The sequence below is a fragment of the Lytechinus pictus genome, chromosome 13 (genome assembly GCF_037042905.1).
Source record: "Lytechinus pictus isolate F3 Inbred chromosome 13, Lp3.0, whole genome shotgun sequence".
Classification (NCBI taxonomy): domain Eukaryota; kingdom Metazoa; phylum Echinodermata; class Echinoidea; order Temnopleuroida; family Toxopneustidae; genus Lytechinus; species Lytechinus pictus.
This window is the reverse complement of record NC_087257.1, coordinates 13,753,059-13,774,289: the sequence shown is the minus strand read 5'-3', so window position 1 is coordinate 13,774,289 and position 21,231 is coordinate 13,753,059. Positions and strand designations below refer to the sequence as shown.

Below are 21,231 nucleotides of genomic sequence, written 5' to 3'. Positions count from 1 at the left end.
GACCTTTATCTCAGTTTGGTTAAAAAAAATGGCGGGAATAATGCAAATGAAGGAAACCCCAGACATGCCATAGAAGTTTTGAATCAGCACCAATTTAGAATCAATTCAATGCAATTTTAACACAGGTTGTATACATGCCTATATCTGGTGTTAGCTCAAAGCCAAACTGGTGCTGTTTCAACACTTCTTTCGTGTATTCCCGAGCTGGTGTTAAATTGACACCTTATGTCTCTACAGTGTTGTAGGTCTATATTTACTGAAATGTATAATTATGGCTTATGGGTCATTTATTGCTTTATGTTTAGGAGTGAGTCGTATCAGTCTCTTTGATGAAATTATTTTTTTTTTCTTATACCTTTTTTTCATTTTTATTTTATTTTTGTATATTTCAGTAAGCATGGTAAGGTGTTTTTCAAAATTTGATTAGGACACCCCCAACTTGCCTTTAGTCAGTGAGAGTAAAATGTATCTCCCAAAACATCGGGAATTTTCTGCCAAAGACAATCTGCTCCAAATGTCAACATTATAATGGGAATGGTTGATATAATCAGATAATTGAATCGAGGAGTTGTGATGAATAGAAGGCAATCATGGTAGACCTATATATTGGTCCCATCAATTACTGGAGGTAAACATGAGTGAGAGCATATCGGGGAGATAGAAAGGGGGAGGGGAAGTAGGCACATGCGGAGAATGTGAGACGGGGAGAGAGAGAATGGGGAGGAGAGAGAGAGACAGAAAGACGGATAGAGGAAGAGAGGGGTTAGATGAAGAAGAGACGGAGGGGGAGGAAGGAGTGAGAGTCAGAGATACAGAAACATGAAACAGAATGAGCACCTGATCAAATTTTCTGATATTATCATGATCGATAATTTGATGATCAAATTGAAAAATTCTTGGCGATATTGATTTTGGTATTCTCGGGAGCGTTTCATGAAGCCATTTAGTAAGTGACTTCCACATATTGATTTGCTCTGAGCCAATCAGAAGCAATGACTTACGTAGCTTATAACATTACTAACTGAAATCACTATTTGTATCATGGAATGTTTAATTTTTTTTCGCAAACTCAACGCAGACGTAATATATGCGGTTCGTGCGTTAATATTATCGAAGCAGCCTTGCTAACGCAAGCGTCGAATCTGCGGTCGAATCTGCGACGGGTTTTAGCCACAATTACGTCCGTAGAGGTAAAGAACGCAGTGATGCTCTGTGGAGGCGACGACCGGCTTACCAATGATAATTCTTATGTTTATTTTATTGGAACCAAGTAAAAGAGTATTAATTCAACATTTAAATAATGCACAAGCTACATGCTTTTGGTCTACTTGGAATATGATGTACTGGCATTACTGTTTGCTACGTCTTACAAGCTCATGGCATGGTTTCAGGATACGAAGAATTACCTATTAAATAAATGGTATGTAGGAATACATACAGTGGCGGATCCAGGGGGTGGCGCAGGGGGCGCGCCCCCCCCCCCCCCCTAATATTTGAGCGGCGCCGAAGGCGCCGCTCAAAAAAAAAAGTAAAAGAAAGAAAAGGCGCTGCTTGAAAAAATAAAGGAAAGAAAAGAAAAGAAAAGGCGCCGCTTAAAAAAAATATACACTGATATGATATCAGCAACAGTAAGGAAAGACTATCCCCCAGCAAAGCACAATCATATCATCTTCCTTATCTTTTCTTTTAACTACCCTTTTCCCAACAACTTCGCCGGCTAAAAATAATCAGCAGTGCGCTGCCTGCATATAACTGGCGCCAATCAAGAATAATCAGCGCCACCTTAATCTAAATCGGCGCCGGACAAGAATAATCAGCGCCATTTGGTTATAATTTGGCGCCAGTCGAGAAAAATCGGCACTGCCAGAGTCTTAACCGGCGCCGATCAAGGATAATCTGCGCCACCTAAATCTAAATCGGCACCAGATAAAAAAAATCGGCGCCATATGGTTATAAATCGGTGCCGGTACAAAAAAAAATCGACGCTGCCTGAGTTCTTAACCGGCGCCGATCAAGGATAATCAGCGGGGCCGCGGACAAGAATAATCAGCGCCATCTGGTTATAGATCGGCGCTGCCAGAGTCTTAACCGGCGCCGATCAAGAATAATCAGCTCCACCTAAATCTAAATCGGCGCCGGGCAAGAATAAACGGCGCCATCTGGTTATAAATCGGCGCCGGTTAAGAAAAATCGGCGCTGCCTGAGTTCGTAACCGGCGCCGATCAAGGATAATCAGCTCCACCTAAATCATAATCGGCGCCGGACAAGAATAATCAGCACCACCTGGTTAAAAATCGGCGCCAGTCAAGAATAATTGGCGCCTCCTGGTTCTAAATCGGCGCCAGTCAATTATGAATTGCCGCTGCCTGAATCTTACGTGACGTCGGTAAAAATAATCAGCACTACTTGTTCTAAATCGGCGCCGGTCAAGAATAATCAGCGTCCCGTGGTTCCAATAAATAGGCGCCGGTCAAGAATGATCAGCAGCACCTAGCTGGTTATACATTTTATTGTTGAATGGTCATAACAAAGCTTATCGCATGCCCTTACAGAGTGGACTAGGGCGGGGCAGTTGCCCACAGAATGACAGATGTTTATTTAAAAAATCCCAGAATCATACAAAAGCGTAGCGCAAATCCTTTAATTTTGATCTTATTTTCCAATGCTTTAATAAAAAGAAGGTCAGTCACTTTTCTTCTTTACACATTCCACATTGTGCCACCTCTATGGCCTTTAGTTTAAGACAGCTTCTATATAGTGTTTTATGAAGATGATTCGATATTTTAGCCCAAAACTTTGCTAAAACCCGTTGCTAGTACCGGGAGTGTATAATTACGCAACCAGTCGTATATTGAGATTGAGCTACACAACTCGTTCTTTATTTAAAATCGTGCTTAAATTATCCGTTTCTCAGATTAGAATATAAAAATTTTCAGCTCGCGCTTCGCGCTCTTATCATTTCTGTAGCAAAACCCCATACTTTTCATGATTAAATTAGGTGAATAGAATGTCCCTTTTCAGGACTAAACGTCAAAAGAACTCCCGCTTCGATTTGCAATAATCTTTTGCTGGATATAATCTTGTTCTTTATTACAAACGTCCATTAAACTGTCATTTTTTTCAGATCGAAATATCAAAATTTTAAGCTCGCGCTTCGCGCTCGCATCTATTGTTTTTTTTAGATACCCATCTTACTCATTGGTACCAAAAATGCATAGAATATCAAGCTTTCTGGTCAGAATATAAAGAAATTTCAGCTCGCCCTCTTCACTCGCATTATCTGTGTAGTGAGATATGTATCCTCCTCATGAGTTACTACAAACAATCCTAAACAGGCACCCTTTTCCTGTTTTCAGGTCAGTATACGAAAAAATTTCGCGCTCGCATTAATTTGTTGGTGAGATATGTGTTTTTATCTCATGAGTCATATATATATATGCATATGTGTGTTTGTGTGAGTTTGTTTGTTTGTGTGATATCGAGCGCCTTTGGAAAGTTGATTCATGATTTTGCCCCCCAAATCTTAAAAAAAGGATCGACGCCCCTGTGTATATATTCATATAGTAAAAAAAAAATTGTATCTCTATTAATATACAAAAGTATTGGCCTCATCGCAATAAAAGGGTTAATACACGAGATTTTGAAATCGCACATAACATGCAGAATTTTGTGTTACTTCTTGCTTGTTTCTTTCTTTAATAAGTTTTTCAATCTCTCTATATATGTTTTAGAAAGATTATATGTTTAAATTGATGTATATTTTCTGTTATAATGAGATATGAAGTGGACTTCAGGGAATGGTCGTACGCAGCAAGGGGGAAGGGGGGGCACATTCGCGATCTGCTGTTGTGAAAAACAATTTTTTTCCTTAACATTTCATGAAAACTATGAAAAATGTGCAAATGTGAGATGTGCACCAAATTTTCGAGTCTTCCCCCCCCCCCCCCCGGTAATATTATCTGCGTGTGGTCATGCAAAATGGCATGACTGGAAATCCTACATTTTGAAAAGAGCATTTGACAGGGTCAGACTTTACCCCTTTTTCAACATTTTCTTTTATGGCGCCGGTGAAGTGCAGAAATATGTGCGCCGCTCGGTAGTGCGCCCCCCCCCCCCCCTTTCGCCAAAAGCTGTATCCGCCTATGGAACATATAATAGTAAACATAGAACCATTTCATGAAACTCATTTTCCATTTAACCAATTACTTTATGCTATTGAAATTGAATCTGATAAGCTTAGAGCGAAAAATTGTCGGAGCTAAAATTGTTGTGTCATGAAAATCTCAACGGGTGTATTTGTACAATATCCCTAGTGCTGTTGATTTTACTTTGTGACACTGCTGCAAATTTGAAATAAAGTAATTTGTATCAATCCTCTTTAAAGGACAAGTTCACCCCAGAAAAATGTTGATATGAATAAATAGAGAAAAATCAAACTAGCATAATGCTGAAAATTTCATCAAAACCGGATGTAAAATAAGAAAGTTATGGCATTTAAAGTTTCGCTTATTTTTCACAAAACAGTGATATGCACAACTCAGTGACATGCAAATGAGTCAGTCGATGATGTCCACCACTCACTATTTCTTTTTTTTTTATTGTTTGAATTATACAATATTTCATTTTTTACAAATTTGACAATACGGACCAACTTTACTAAACCATATAATATTAAACAATGCTAATTCCACATGTTCAGGGAGGAATTAATCGTTGTTTCACTTGACAATGAGGAGAAAATTAGAATATTTCACATTTCATATAATAAAATTCAAAAGAAATAGTGAGTGGATGACGTCATCAGTCTCCTCATTTGCATACCGACCAGGATGTGCATATAACTGTTTTGTGAAATTAAGCGAAACTTTAAAATATCATAACTTTCTTATTCTACATCCGATTTTGATGAAATCTTTAGTGTTATGCTTGTTGTATTTTTCTCTTTTTATTAAAATCAACTTTTTGTTGGGGTGGACTTGTCCTTTAAAAAAAGATAATTGCTAACAGTCCGAAGCAGAGTTGAACGAACGTATTACATCACCGTCGCTGGATATGACACACGAAGATGATAATGAACGAAAAAACAAAACGTTGATATTTAATATTACAGAATAGGTGATTTAGGGTCGGATAGTACATTCAATTTGTCTGAGGTGAATTCATTAAATAATCAGGACTATTTAAGTAAAATCGACGAAGGTTGGGCCATGCGTTGGTTAATCACGTAAAAGCTCTTTCATAATGATATCAGAGAATAGTTAATTGTTCATAACAGGGCTAGCTAATATATCGCTCAAACTTCCTTTCTTTTTGTACCCTACTTTCTTTTTTAACCCCCCCCCCCCCACTAGCGTACCTACGGGGGGGGCAGAGGGGCAGTCTGCCCCCCCCCCCTGACGAGCCACCACCCATTCAAAGCCACCACCCATGCATGTATCCCTGCCCCCACCTGACGAGCTTGAAAGACCTTTTTGCCCCCCCCCCCTGACGAAAATCCTAGGTACGCCACTGCCCCCCCCCCTTTATTGCTAGTTCCCTGATACTACGATTCACCAGATAGTAACCAATACCCAGTATGTATATAAAAGTGACCTACATTGTTAAAAAAAGACACGATGTCCATCCAAATTAGATTGAAGGTCCAGTCACTAACTACATCATTACAACCTACGCATGGCTGACTAAATGGGGCAGAGCTAGTGTATTAGTTGCCAAGCAACCCCATCTTTTTTAACATATTATCAATATACCCATCGCTAGTCAAGGGTCAAGAAATCTAGTTACCAGTCACTGGAAAAATTGATTATCAGCGATATGGTATGGTATCTCCCCCCCCCCCGATCACTCTCTCTTTCTCCTTTTCCCCTCCCCCTCTGTTTTTTTTTTTAAATCTTTTTTCAAGATTTGTTTTATTTCTCAACTGATTCCATGCATAAGTATCACATGCACAGTCAGCATAGATTCGTTGTAATTTTTTTTAAGCCTAAATTTTAAAACAAATCCAAATAAATAGTTCACTATTTATACAAAATATTTGACTTTTTCGATGCACTTGATGATGATGATGATGATGGGTTCTTGTGAAGCGCCGGTATCCGCCTCAGCTGGGCGCTCATGGCGCTTGCTCAAAATAGGAAATATCTCACAAATTTCAATGTATTCAAACAGTCCTTAGGATCATCATGCAGTTCAAGTACTGTCCTAGTAATGCTACACGTTCATTGAATTACGTTTAAAAGCAATAATTCTCTCGGTTGTTTCTATTTTTCCTACCCAAGCATAGAGTGAGCATAGGTGGGTTTGATATTGTTGTATTTACATAAATAAATGAAATATTTTGCAAGCAACACAAAGTGGTAAGATGAAAGTTATTGAGAGTTATAACTCCAAAACGAATTTCAATGTCTCTGAATTTAGTAGTTCTAATTTGCTTGGCCTTCAACCGTTCGTGAACTTCGTTCCAAAATAGAATTACATATTCAGATCTAAGAAATAGATGAGCAATTGTTTGAGATAAAAAAAATATATTTTACTCCAATTTAAAAAAAAAAATCTTGTGTTGAAATTCTTCTATGAATAAATTTAAATTGGAAGTTTCGAAGTTTATTATCGATTGAGGACTAAGAGGGAAGCGAGAGTTCTAAATATGAAAATCTGATAGTTTTATTACTCAGATCAACTTGCCATTTGGTTTCTTGGCTCGTTGTTTCTTTCTTTCTCCCTCCCCCACCCCCTCTCTCTTTCTCTTGGTGATATATATATTATTAATTTTATTGTGAAACTATATATTTAGATAGAGGTAAATAATAATTGGAGTATAGCAGACAGATTCGGAAAGTCCTTTTGCGCATATTTATCACTTTCTGCGATGTTGATTACTGTTCTTCATCGTATGTTTGATTTTCTTTTTCTTTACAAGTACAGTCAGGTAATTTGCAATTTTACTACGTTCATCTTTATCTTCGTCATCATCATCAACTTCATCATCATCACCACCACCACCACTATCATCATCACTGAACCAAGAGTTTCAACATTTCCTAGCTATCCTTTCCAAACATTTTTTATGTAAGAATTTTCGTATTTCTGAATAATGCATAAAACGCCGTTTTCTACTCGTTTACTTTTATTAAAAACATATGAATACACACAATCATCAACAGCGCGATCTGTTGCATCGAAGGATATCATAATATTCAGCGATGTACATGTACCTTCATAAGTAGAAATAAAATTACTTTACACACTGCAAAAATTCTGGTGTTGATTTAACACCAGCCCGGAATCTATATAATTATGTCCACAACAGAGAAGTGTTAAACAACACCAGTTTCGTTTTGGTCTAACACCAGATTAGTACTAAAACAGCATCGGTTTGATTCCAAACTGGTGTTGTTTCAGTATTTCTCTGGTGTAGACATATATAGATTCCGGGCTGGTGTTAAATCAACACCGGAGTTTTTGCAGTGCAGGAACTGAACATAGATCAAATGCAAACTCGGATCTCGTACATGTACCTAAACACCGAATCAATCCTTTGACATGAAATGACTACCATTGAAAATTAAATAGCCATTTGGTCTGCATCCACTTTGGAAAATGATAAGTAGACAAAGTGAATATTAGACGATATCTGGACCAAACCATGAGGCTAAATGGGTAGCAGTCTTAGCAGACCATATCGATACAAACCCATCGAGAAATAATACATTCAATGGCACCATTAAAAGAGATAATGTTTTCCAATAGTAAATGCTGTACTTTGGCATGTTTGATTTTGCAAGACCTTTTCTTACAGATAGAACGTCCATATGCAATGCCTTGTCATGGGAGGAAGGATATATATATATATATATATATATATATATATATATATATATACTTTTAAGGAAGTTTCGGACGATACAATAATAAAATATCTTGCCACCCATATCCCCTCTCTGTTTGTTATCACAGCAAATAAATCAGGGAGAGTTTTGATATCTCTAAATCTAATTATAATTACATTATAAACAGTATACACACACATACTAACATGGGAAAGGAATGTCATTTCTTCGTGAAGATATAAATTAACCATCACGTTATGTACAACTACAACAACAACACGAATGAATAATATATGTATAGATTCCAAGTCCACCTATAATTATAAAAGTGGTTTGAATACATAAAGAGAAAAGCGAGCGCAATTCTGAACAATTCATCAAAATCAGATGTAAGTTTTGACATTTAAAAAAAAATGGTTTAATTCACAAAACACTAACATACACCTTTGTCGGTAAAATGAAAATGGGGACAACCTTTGACGTCACCACTACTTTTTGTATCTTTGTATGTTTTGTATTACATACCAGTGTTACCTCATTATAAGGTAAATCAAAGTTTGACCCTCCCTAAATAATTATGATTATGAATATTAAAGTAAATATAGAGCTTCCTTATCGTCCAATATCCAAACATTTAAATATTCTCCTATACAAAATAATTAGTGTGCGACATAATATGCATACCACAACGTTGTCCATAAACTGTTTTGCGTAAATTTGCGAGAAATCTAATTTGTCATATCTTTCCTATTTCACATCCGATCTTGATGAAATCACCATTGTTGTGGTGTCTATTTATTCAAATCAACTTTTAGTAGGGGTGGCCTTGGTCTTTAAGATTTTCATTGATTTCCACTTGAGAGTACTAGGCGTAAGATTTATTAATTGCATAAAAAATATTGTATATCTTGAGGAAAAGGGCATATAATAGTCAATCCGTTCTTATTTGTTTCTCATAACAACAATTGTTACAATATCATCTGCTTCTCATACATGTCAAAACAACAATTGTTACAATCTGACAAACACAAAAGAGCAAATGATATTTTTAAATGTCAAGAAAAGGCACATTTCATGAGTTCATACCATGCATACAGTGCAAAAATAAATCTTGAATTATTTCATTGTTTTCTATGTTCAGGCGATTGTTTTATGCTTCAATATGCTATTATTATAGAGCATCTGTGTCGCAAGTAAAGTCATCCTTTTCTAAATTCGGAATGGATAATGCATTTGATACCAATTGAAGCGAGTCCCGCAGCTTTTGGCAAGTCGCAAATCAGCATTTGCCACTCATCACCCAGGAGTAGCACTAAAGTAATCATCCATCCGTCATTCAATTTCCATCCGGGGTACACCGTTGGAGCGATTAGCGTATCGAGGTATGTACATATTTTCCGGTAGGCACGAGCACTTTATACGCGACGCGCTTACATAACCTCCGATTCTCAAACGTGATAAATATGATATTTAGTCTTGTTCAAATCCTTCAAATTGCTCGTCGCCGCAACCTGGTTACAGCTCTGGCGTAACCTCCGCAATGAGCTCGAGTATAATTCTTGAGAGCTACCCTTGATAGGATGCGAGAATAATTACTATCATGATAATTACAACAATGATAAAGATTCTTATGCAACCACAATAGCTACTAAATCTTGTGCAGCTGTATCTCGCATGCCCTGGATATCATTATCGTATTATTTCCATCTCTATTTCCTGCCGACTGCATGGTCTACAGTGAAGATTGAAGGCTAAATGGCCAATTATTACATTTAAAGTCTTTGGTATAACTCGGCCAGGGAATCGAGACCACGGCTTCCCTAATATGTGGGGGTGAAATTATGTTTATAACATTCAGTCGCCATGCTGTATCACAAACGCGAAGCGCTAATCGGCTTTCAATGGCGAAAAATCCGCGAAAGTTCGTGGATGGCCGCCCACTCGAGATAAAACTCATATTTCATGGTTATCTTGCCGTTGCACCATCGTCTTCAGTTTTCGTCATCGCAAGTGTTTCTTGAAGTCCCATTCTTTCATGTTGAACTGCCATGATCGTTGACTGGCTCGTCCATCGCAGCCATGTACACTGAGAGTGAATGAACCGTCATCATCGACCACCAGACCCAAGCAGTCTCGAGCTTCGTTCTTTATTTCGCCAGTCTGGACATAAAGACGCAGAGAAAAGTAGATTCACTGAAAGGCATGTTTATTATACACTAAATTATTTCTGAAAATCTACCTAAATCTCAGAACTTGAGAAGCAAAATAAAGATGGCTTAATATTTCCCCTAACCTAATATTTGATAAAGCAAGATATTATATCTATATACATGATATATATATATATATATATATATATATATATATATATATATATATATATATATATATATACTGTTAGAAAATTTATCCTGAAAATAAAAGAAGTTCCTGCAACAGAGTCTCGAGAACACCTGTAATCTTACCAGATTGCGTAATCTTACAGGAAATTGGTATTTGGTGTATGGAACTTACAAATTTCCTTTAATAAAACACCCTTTTCACTTTTTAAACAGTCCTGTTCTGTTAAATTGCAGAAAGATTCCTGTTTTATGAATTTACAGAATGTTTTCTGTTATTGCTTTCTGCAAAATCTTCTTTTTTCTGTAAAGTCAGGTTTTTTTAACAGTGTATATATATATATATATATCAGGTTTTCTTTTCATAAAGACTGGTTATAACAACAAATGCACGATTTCTATAACAAACTTAATATCAGTCAAATTGAATGATATCAGTAACTTTTAATTGTTACTGCATTTTTTATTATCACAAGTTTTATGAAGCCGGACCCTGATGACGTAATGATGTAGACTTTCATGATGATTTGATATATGTGTAGCTTGGAGTATTTCAATATGTTGGAATGAAGTTTAATTTCTGTAATATCTTATCATTTGTGTTAAGCTTATCGGTATTTATTGATTAGTTGATTGCAAATTGTATCTTCACCTCTTCGCACGCTGAATTAATTTGGGGGGATATATATAGCAATGACATTTGTTTCAATGTTATTTTCTTTAATTCAAGATTTCCAAATTGCACCATTGATATTTATTATATAGATGTTATTGAAGAACTATTGCCTTTTGTTAGCTTATATAATTTGAAGGTAGGGAAGAAAACGAATTATTACGATTGTTGAATTTAATTGTACGAATATGCTTGATTGCAACATCAGTGCGCAAAGGGTTGATATATCACAAGTTGTATATTTATGAGTGGAAAATAAACTTTAGACTTGGAACTATGTAATTTTTCGAGTATTCATTTGTCTTTTTTTTTTCTCAAATAGAGTAATCAATATCAATGTTTTGATGGATTTTATGTGTTAAGGGTGTTTTCGGATCACTCGATGAATTATATATTCACCTCTCTGACATAATCCCAAAGCTGGTTACCCTCCATCTGGTGACAACCCATCAATGACAATGACATCGACGTGACGTGATAATCAAGACAAAGCGAACCGTGTTTGATCTCTTGCTCCTCCGTGTACATCCAGATCTAAATACCACAAAAATGAATCTCATTGAGCATGGCAAGCATAGGCGGCGGAAGCGGGGGGGGGGGGTCCTGCCCCCCCTAGATTTGTTGTGGGGGACGGACCCCCCCCCCTAAATTTATGTTGATAACCTTTTTTTTTTGCTTGTCAAATTTTTTTCCTGCGTCCCCCCTAAATTCATGTAGAACCCCCAAAAATGTTTGTGGTCCCCCCTTAAATTTTTGTTGATAACCTTTTTTTTTCTTTTCTTTTTTTTTTTTGCTTGACCATTTTTTACCTGTGTCCATTTCAGGTGGACCCCCCTATTTTTTTGGCTTCCGCCGCCAATGATGGCAAGTACTACGTTTAAAGCCTATATAACGTTATTCCTCATACCTGATGAAGGCCTTTGTCTTTAAATTCGTAGAAATGTTTTGTCCAATTATTTTTCTCTAATTCTCTTTTTATTATAATAAATTAAAGCAAATTCATATTCTACAAAGGATTATTAAATGATTGCAAAATACACATGTACAATATATGGTTACACAAAATAGAAGAGTTAATGGAACAATAATATAATAGCTTGAATTCACAACCACCCCTCACCCCAACCAAGAAAAAAAAGTGACAAATTAAATTCATTTACTGTATCATATTAATGTATAACAAACAAAATAAAGCTTGTGTAAACGTTCAATATTGCAAAGTATCATCAAATCGTCCACTAAATCAATTGTTCCGCTGTTGATTCTTTTTGTATGTGTGAAAGTTTAATTTCACATTTAGAAGCGTCTTCTCTCAGTAATATATATTCATAGATTTTTTTATTATAATTATTGGAACATTTATTCACAAGTTGAGTGATTGCAAATCAAGAAGAGTCAACTAAAGCTTGTATCCTTAAATTTCCGGTCCATTATATTCATGAAAATGCATTAGTAAAAAATAAACGTGATTATTTTCCATTTTGATTTCTAAAGGGCGCCCTATACTATAAAAATACATTCACATTTCATATAATCCAAACAATAAGAGTTCTCGGACAGACACATTTTATGTAATGTAATAGACCGGAGTAGTGAACAATACATTTCAGATAATTAATACAGTTGTGCTTAAAAGTTGGTCAATCCCACCACAAAATGCACTTCTTCATGCTGAGTGTTGAATGTACACAACAACACTTCAATGTTCCGCCCAGATAAGAGAAACAAATTCTATTGAATGCAATATTTTTCAATCACATAACTTTATAATGAAATATCTAAAACACTTTAAATATGTTCATTTCTGGCGGGGTTCACTAACGTTTGAGCACCACTCTAAATGAGTAAATAAGTAATTGAATGGATGAGTAAAAATGGGTAATAGTACCTGATTGGTAGTGTTTTGACAAGGTTGTGCGATCTTGTAGTCGGTTCCCGGTGTGGTGGCTCCTCCTGTATCAAGGCACCAGTCAGTGGCAGTGTGTCGGACCTATCACCATGGTGATAATAAATAAAAGTTCATTTGTGTAAACTTGCTCGTTCAGAATCATTCTTACGTTTCCAAAGCGTTAAAAGCAATTTGATAGATGGTAATAAATGACAGGTACTAAACGGTAATTAATAATAAACAATTTTTTGTGGTAAAATTTGATAATTACCAAGATACTATGCCATTAATACAATCGTAATACCTCTAATATCCTTCAAATGGCATCTCACAATTTTGTTTATCACGTTATTCTGCCGGAAAGCATAGTGTCACACAGTTTTATCACAGTGTGTTGTCACCGTGTGATCATAGTGTGTTCACATAGTGGACTGTGTGAATATATTGTTCATATGCACTATTAAAATGCTCAGATTCAACAGTGTGAAGATATTTTCACACTGAGGAAACATCGACAGTGTGAATGTTCACAGCGTGTTCACATGGTTGACAATGTGAATATGGGATTTAAACTGTTGAAATGCTCAAATTCAACAGTGTGAAGGTGATTTCACACTGTGTTCCACACTGTGATCACACTGTGTTCCACACTGTGATCACACTGTGGCACACACTGCGGTCCACACTAATGACATTTCGTTTTTTGTAGTAGGGATGAAATCATGAGAGTGGCGGTGATTGTTTATTGCCTTCATGTTGGCTCTATACAAGTGTTAGATAAATACTTTATATGAAATTTGGTTTCATACCTCGCCGTAAATTTTATTTCTCCCTGGCCATGCTCCTTCTGGGTAAACATTCTCAAGATACCACTGAAACGACCGGCACCCAAGTCTACGTCGCAGCTCTACGCGGTCCGTGTAGTTCCCAGCATCCACCTTGAGCGCATTGGGGGACATGAAGTAGAAGAATTCCTTGTACTCGTCTAACCAGACTTCCGCCAGTCGTTTGTTGTTATAACTGATGAAATCGGTGAGCGCGTTGGAGTATGGCGCACGCTTGCGGAAAATATGTCCGACGTGTGAGCACGGGAGGATTTCAATTCTACCACCGCACATCCAAGTCTGCAAGAAATAAAGAGTGATGAAAACAGGTGTTATGATCACAACGAAATGTTGACTATGTTGTGATTTATTGGGATTCCAATGGTAGCTTATCAAATATTTTAACTGACAATTAGGTGTACACTCAGACTCATCCTGAATATATCCGACTATGATTTCACCAAAAGAGAAATGTCTTTTTTTTTTCTTTATTTCTATTTTTTGGGGGTGGAGTAGGTCAAGTAAGTAACAAAGTAACACATTCCGAATCATAACACATCAATTAGACGTAGGTAGGTTTGGCGTAGCCAGGAAGTTTTAAGAGGGGGGGGGGGGCAAGACGAGTGACCGGAGCGAGTGATCGGGAAAAAAGTGTGTTAAAGGGTAGCCAATTCACACGGTATTAAGGTGAGAGTAATTAGAATTGGGGGGGAGGTTTCAGCAGGTATTCTCAAGGAAGAGTATAGACCAAGCGAGAAAATAGGATTTTTATGAGTGATGCATAATTTTAAACTCCGATTCATAAGAAAGTACATAGAGGGGTTGTCGTAAAGAGAATTTGCCATTTCCATCAGTGGAGCTTAGCAATTTCGGAAGAGGGAATTCAATTTCTAGTATGGTGCACGTCAAGATAAGCATGCTTCGGGTGATTTATTAGTGAATATTGATATATCGTTTAATTATATTCTCTGCTTACTTTGAATGAAATTTCCAAATTTTCAGCTCCCCATATTTCAAAACCCGGGTCGTACATTCCCGTTTCCATGAAGTAACTCCGGTCGATAGCAAAGAGCCCGCCCGCCATCGTCGGTGAAGGGACAGGGTGGGTGGGGTCATTCTTTAACATCGGGAGATCACGTCTTTGAATACTCTGCCATCTGAACGTAAGCGACCAATCAAAAACGCCGATAGCTGGAGTACGGTTATCAGCTTCGTATGCTAGGTTTTGAGCGTTAATGACGTCAATGACAGGCGCAACAACATTGCTCCTATAGCAGAATGACAAGAACAGTCGATAGAAAAGATGATGTTAGATAAGAGATATTATTTCAGAACAATCAAACATTAGTTAGTCAAAAATATGTATCATAAATAGGCCTACCTTGTATATCAATTTTATGAAATTTTTTTCTATTGGCCAAAGAATATGAAATTACATAATATAGCACTCCGATTTGAAAGTCTCTGATCACACATTTCATAGTGATTTAACAATCTTTTATACTCATGCTCGTCAAAAACGAATGAAAATCAATTTGTATTTTGTAAACCAAATTTGGATTGCAATCCAGGATCAAACTAAAGTTAAAAGGTTATGATCGTTTTGATTTTTCATTTAATAGTTGCGATGTACTGGTGTGTGGTTTGTATAGCCTATGTTCTTTTCCTATTGTGTTTGTAGGCGTGTGTAAAATTGGTGTACGTTGAGGTTGAACTTGTGAATGTCATCTTCTACAGAATGTAGCAAATCCCAGTTAATTATTACCTGTCCTCAGCTATTCTTGCAAGAAGGGGTTCCAGCCAGCCAACCGTCGCCTCACAATGTGAATCGAGAAATGTCAATACTTGACCCTTAGCTACAAGGGCACCGCGCATGCGTGCTCGTATTAAACCAGATCGGACTCCCATGCGCTCGACGTGAACTGGAATAGGTAACTTGGCTACGTGCGAGTCGAGTTGGTGACCAAGATGGGCTGTAAACATAGAAATAAAACCGTTTGATATTTATGGCATTCTGTAGCAGACATAAAGCAATCATAAATCTATAATTATAAACAATTTGATGCTTTTAATCGTTTTCGATTAACCGTTCTTTAGACTGATTAAAAAGTTATGAGAATGCAGTTTTACATCATTTCTCCCCATTTACCATTTTCCACCATAATATTCAACCATGGAGTTATTATCAGACAATACCTCCATAATCTAACGTTTATATTTTTAATTTATAAGAACAGTTGCGTGATTTCAATATATTAAAAAGAAACGGCTCAAACTCCTCATTTTGCTGATTCTTCAACCGATTTTCAAAATAAGACTGAGTTTTATAAGACGGGGGTGATGCTATGATAATTTTATGGAACAAGTCGAGCTAAAGGTGACGTCACATTTTTTCTCACTTGAATTATAGGGGTATTGTACGTTACGGCGCAGCTAAACCTCTCCTTTTTCTACCTTCCTATTTTTTCCTTTCTTCTTCTATTTTTGCCCCTTTTCCACCTCTTTTTATTTACTATTTGAAAAATATAGGGACCCCCTCCTCGAAGCCACCCTTGCACTGAGTCTTACCATGAATACTTGCGTCGTCAACAAGTATGATCTCCTCAAGATATGAATGTGGTGTTCGGTTGATTACACTGTGAATTGTCCGCAAGAGGGCGCTCCACGCTTCGTTGTGAAACACAATGATGACACTCGTACGTAAAAGTGTTGCAAAGTACTGTTTATATAGGCACCTAGGAATGAGATAAATTACAGGAAGTAGTGAAAGAGTGTATGATTTGAATGAGTGTATTGGTAAGGAAAGTACAATACTTGATAAAAAGAAAACCATCGCATAGCTCGAAAGATGGGTAAACATCTACAATAATATTCCCTAAACACTCTAAAAAAATACTTGGTAAAAGTGCCCCATGAGGGTAATTATGTGTCCAATTAACATTGGACATTTCTTTTGGGCATTTTTTATTTATCCATTGTGATGAAAATTTTGTCCATACTAAAGTAATTGTTGCTTATTTTTTAACCTTACTGGATAATATGCTTTCTGTATTGGGTAAAATACTGCCTAAATTGGTTGGACAAATAAATGCCCTCCTGGTGGTAAAAATTTTTACCCAATATTTTTTACAGTGTAGGATCTTAATCAGTAAATACAATTTTGGGCAATATCAAAATAAGTTGTTCCCAAAATTAAAGATCGAGGGGATGGAAGGGAAGCTACATTCTAACTGAAAATTCAAAGATGCACATTCTCTGCAACCAAGACTCAATATTAATAACGTTTGTATGCAGGCGCGGATCCAGACAGATTGCGCGGGGGGGGGCATTTGACCCCTCAACTAGTTCATGTAGTCAGTATAAATCGATATTATGAACACTTTTTTTTAAAGTGACATTCTTTTCAAAGTGAGACGGATTTTTATTTTAATGTAATTATATTTGTCTTTACAAAATGTACAAGGAAATGGTTTCATAGCGCTAATTTTGTTGATTCCTCATGTACACTCTAATGTGCTAAGTTAGCACTTAATGTGCTAGTATAGTGAATACTTCGTAGTCATTCAAATTTGAACTAGAAAATTAGCACTCAAAGTGCAGTCACTATACACACAAATTAAGTGCTAAATTAGCACTTCATTTTTTAGAGTGTAGGTCCATCATCATGATAATGTCCATATTCAATGATATTATTGTTTGTATGACTACATACAGGAAGCGTGTTCAGTTCGTGTCGAGGCCCACTTATCCCTGCGTCGACAGTGATTTATCAACATAATTATTCCAGAAACCATTCTCCAAAACGCAGAAACCAAATATAAAATCACACAGGAAATTATCAATGTGCACGATGGTTGAAGATGTTATTCAATTAGGCATAGATTTCTTCTCAGTTTAATATCTTTCCCAGTGATGTTTTTTTTTTTTTTTTTTTTTTTTTTTTGAGGTGGTAGTTGTCGGTGTAAGAATGTTGATAAATTTTCTGAATTATTGTAATTTGCAAAGCCCTAGGTTACTTCTTTGTTTGAAATATCAATACAGTGCACACAGTGAATAAAATAGCACATTGTTAAAGCCCGTCACTCTGACAACAAGTTGTTAAAACTTTTTTGGAATTGTTTAAACTTTTCAAACAATGTATTTAAAAAAATTTAAGTTTTTAAAAAGTGTAAACAGTTGTTAAAAAGTTCAAACATTTGTTTAACAAGTTTAAACCATAGTTGTTAAAGTGGCGTGCTTAAACAACATGCTTAATATTTTAAATAGTGTTTTTAAAGTGCATTAGGCATGCATGCTAGAACGTTCTACCATGTCAGATTATATGAATTCTTGCTTTCTTATTTACAAGGTTTAAATATATAATCATATCAAAGCTACGTTTCAAAGTAAGCTACAAGTGAGAGTGAGGAAGGTTTAATATCGAATAGAGACAGGCCGCCTTCCGATAATCACTCGTTTATACCGATAATTTAATCAATCATTACCGTCACTTCGGATTCCTCCAGGGGTGTTTCCGGGGCAAGAGGGGGGTTATGAGGGGTGTAAGGCAGTGATAGAGAGGGGAGATATCAATCACCCTTTGGTCTTGATTTTGGTTTCGGAATGGACATTAGACCTTAGCTTTATACCCCCCCCCCCCCCCCCCTACACACACACCAACAAAACTAAATATGATTTTTTTTTTTTGTTATGGAACTCCCTTCTGAAATAAAAAAAAAATTCTACATCAATAAAAAATTTAAAAAAATAGGTATTGTAAATTTCTGTTGGATAAAGTTGACATTTTTTTACGGTTCCTAGGTACAAGCTTATATTTTCTTTGTTTTGTGTTGTTTTTGTTTTTTGTGTTTGTTCTTCTTTGTCTTATTTACAATTGTTATCTTAAGAATATCATATTATATAATAATATATTGGGTCGGCCTATTCATAAGGGCAGTTCCTTTCTGGCCACAACCCACTTTGCAATTTTAAATATGTATCCTTTCTTAGTTTCTTGTATTGCTACTTATGTTGTAATATGTTAACTATTTTATTATGTGAATTTTGACTGATGTTATACTGGTATGTATTCTTTATTGCCAAGTTAAATAAATTCGAATTGAATTGATTTGATATTGGATATGCATGAAATTCAATTTTTAATAAGTGGTGCTTGCAGCAATATAGGTTCAGTATTAAATTGGTATCTTCCCCTAAATGAACTTCAACAAAATATAATTAATGCTCGGCTCCAATGGAAGTTTTTTATATATATATATAATTACGCCTCTGATTACAACTAAGTTTTCAAAATCGTTCTACTGGCATGACTGGGAGGTTTTTGAAACCTTCTACTCCGGCTCATAAAGCTCATTTATTTTCCGAATCTGTATTCTTGGCTGAATTTCAAGTTCGACATTCTAAGAGTATTTTCCTCTGACAAAAATTTAATTCGATAGACATGATAGGGGGCCTTGATTACCAGTTATCTATCCATGTTGAAATTAAAAACAGACTTTAAGGTCATTGATATGTCATACAGGAAATACTCCACTGCTTCGGTCGAGAGAACCATTGACCTATTAAGGAGAACTAATGGAATATTTTTTATCACGAAGGATGACCCAAAAAAATATATCCCAAGAAAATTTATACCAGCGATACGATTTTGGGAACAATATTATTGATGATGATGATGGTGATGATGATGATGATGATCATGATGATGATGATGATGATAGTGGTGATGATGATGATGATGTTGATGATAATTTTAACGATGATGATGATGATGGTCGTGGTGGTGGTGGTGATGGTCATAGTGGTGGTGATGATTATGAGGATGGTGGTGGTGATGACGATAAATTACGACGACATCGAGGATGATGACGACGACCCTCCCTCATTGGTCTAGTGTGTCATACAAATTATCAAATTTCAAGCGTATTTTGCTAATGATGATGAATAATTGCAAACCCCCACACAGGGCCAAGATTCCTTGTGTTCATGGGGATAAAGCTAAGAATTGAAAAAGTGATCCGAATAAACATGCACTTGAACAAATGCCAAGTACTTTCATACAACACTCATTGCATCCATGCATCATCTGTTATCTTTTGATGCGCACATCACTTTGAACCTCTTACTCAACAAATACCCAGGGATTGCTAGGATCAAGTCATCACACCACCCTTCTATCATATTTTATTTATTTTTTTACAGATATGAATAATGACAAGGAAAAGGCATGAATAGGAGAGAGTTTGAAGGTTATTGAGCACATGGGGACACGTGTTTATGTTTTGTAGCCAAGGTTACTTTTACAATGGACCTAGGTCCATGCTTTTACTATGGGACACAGAGAGACTTTCTCTCTATTAGTGGCACTTTTATCTAAATGAGATTACGTCACTTGCGACATTCACAGGTTCACTGATATTCTAAAATAGTTGTTTCTCAAAGATTTGCTGCCAAAAGCACCGGAAAGCATCTTATCGTAGCTTTCCGGTGCAGTGATCTTTACGAATAACCTAACATTAACAAAAATCGTTACAAACAGTTATCTAATTTTATACAACTAATGGTATCTCTCTAGAAAATGTCAGAGAAAATTGAGTACAAACAGTGGTAAGTTGAATATAAAGTGTATACGTTACGTGCTCGGGTAGAAACGCACAAATTGCAATAGAGATTTAATCCTTGTGGTTGATTCATAAATCGGGATTATTCGAAGCTTAAACAGATTAATAAGAATCAGTAACAACCAATTGTCTAATTCCATTTCGGAACACGAATGGTCAGGTGCAACTTACTGTTTGGGTCTGACATCTGGAAGTGATCGATTGATACCGATCATATCGCTGGCCATGAGATTGAACGAATTTATCGTAAAAAGGTCGTCTGCTTCTGCCCGATGTTCAGGCGCGATGTGGACGGGTTTCCCGTTTGCCCCTGGGGGCTCGAACTTCAGCGATGAATGAGCTGTAATTTGTAGAAATAAAAGAGATACAAGTTAGTGTAAGATAATATTTAGATTTTTTTCTCTGAAATTAACATCTCTGTGTTAGTTAAAAGGGGACGAACGATCAAGAATTTATTTTCCACTGTCAAGTAAATACAATTGCTTTTCATGATCGTTCCAATTTGCTACGTGATGATGTCTTAAATCGTTTCCATCAGTTATCATATCAGCTTAAAATTCAAAAAAGTTGTAATTAACATTTCGTGGCCTAAATAGTGAAAACAAAAAGAAATTGACAGAAATTTATCGCAAATGAAACCTACCCTGGAGCGGTGATGGGATAGTTTGATATGGGGGCGGGCTAGACGACCTAATTATTGTGACGTCATGATATTTCTCAGTTGAATCTTAGGAGTAATCTAGCAACACGACTAAGACCTCTTATTTTCATACCTTATCCCCTTTTCTCTTTCTCTTTTCCTTCTTGTTTTTTTTTCTCTTTCACCCATAACAGGGGCATTTATTTTCAACAAAAATTCATTTCATATACACATCGTTTTTAAACAAAACTCATAGATACATTTCCAAAGCAACAGGCAAATTATACATTTCTTTCTTTCTTCTTTTCCTCAGAATCTTATTGATATCTAATCTTAATTTCAATTCTCTGACAAAAGTAAACCATAATTTATTTTCTCTTTCTTCTTTTCTATGTAAGTTTCTAAAAATTAACATCTT

General features: G+C 36.2%; 1 protein-coding gene across 1 annotated transcript; it reads right to left on the bottom strand.

The window, feature by feature from the left end:
* Window positions 1-7,981: 7,981 nt before the first annotated feature.
* LOC129274541 (polypeptide N-acetylgalactosaminyltransferase 1-like) lies at window positions 7,982-20,508 on the bottom strand. Its single transcript, XM_054911332.2, has 8 exons — window positions 20,345-20,508; window positions 16,122-16,288; window positions 15,319-15,526; window positions 14,530-14,821; window positions 13,539-13,853; window positions 12,730-12,831; window positions 11,241-11,375; window positions 7,982-9,989 (listed from the first exon to the last, which is right to left on the bottom strand). The coding sequence occupies exons 1-8, from the start codon at window positions 20,398-20,400 to the stop codon at window positions 9,831-9,833; spliced, it is 1,434 nt and encodes a 477-aa protein (XP_054767307.2). The 5' UTR covers window positions 20,401-20,508; the 3' UTR covers window positions 7,982-9,830.
* Window positions 20,509-21,231: the final 723 nt, after the last annotated feature.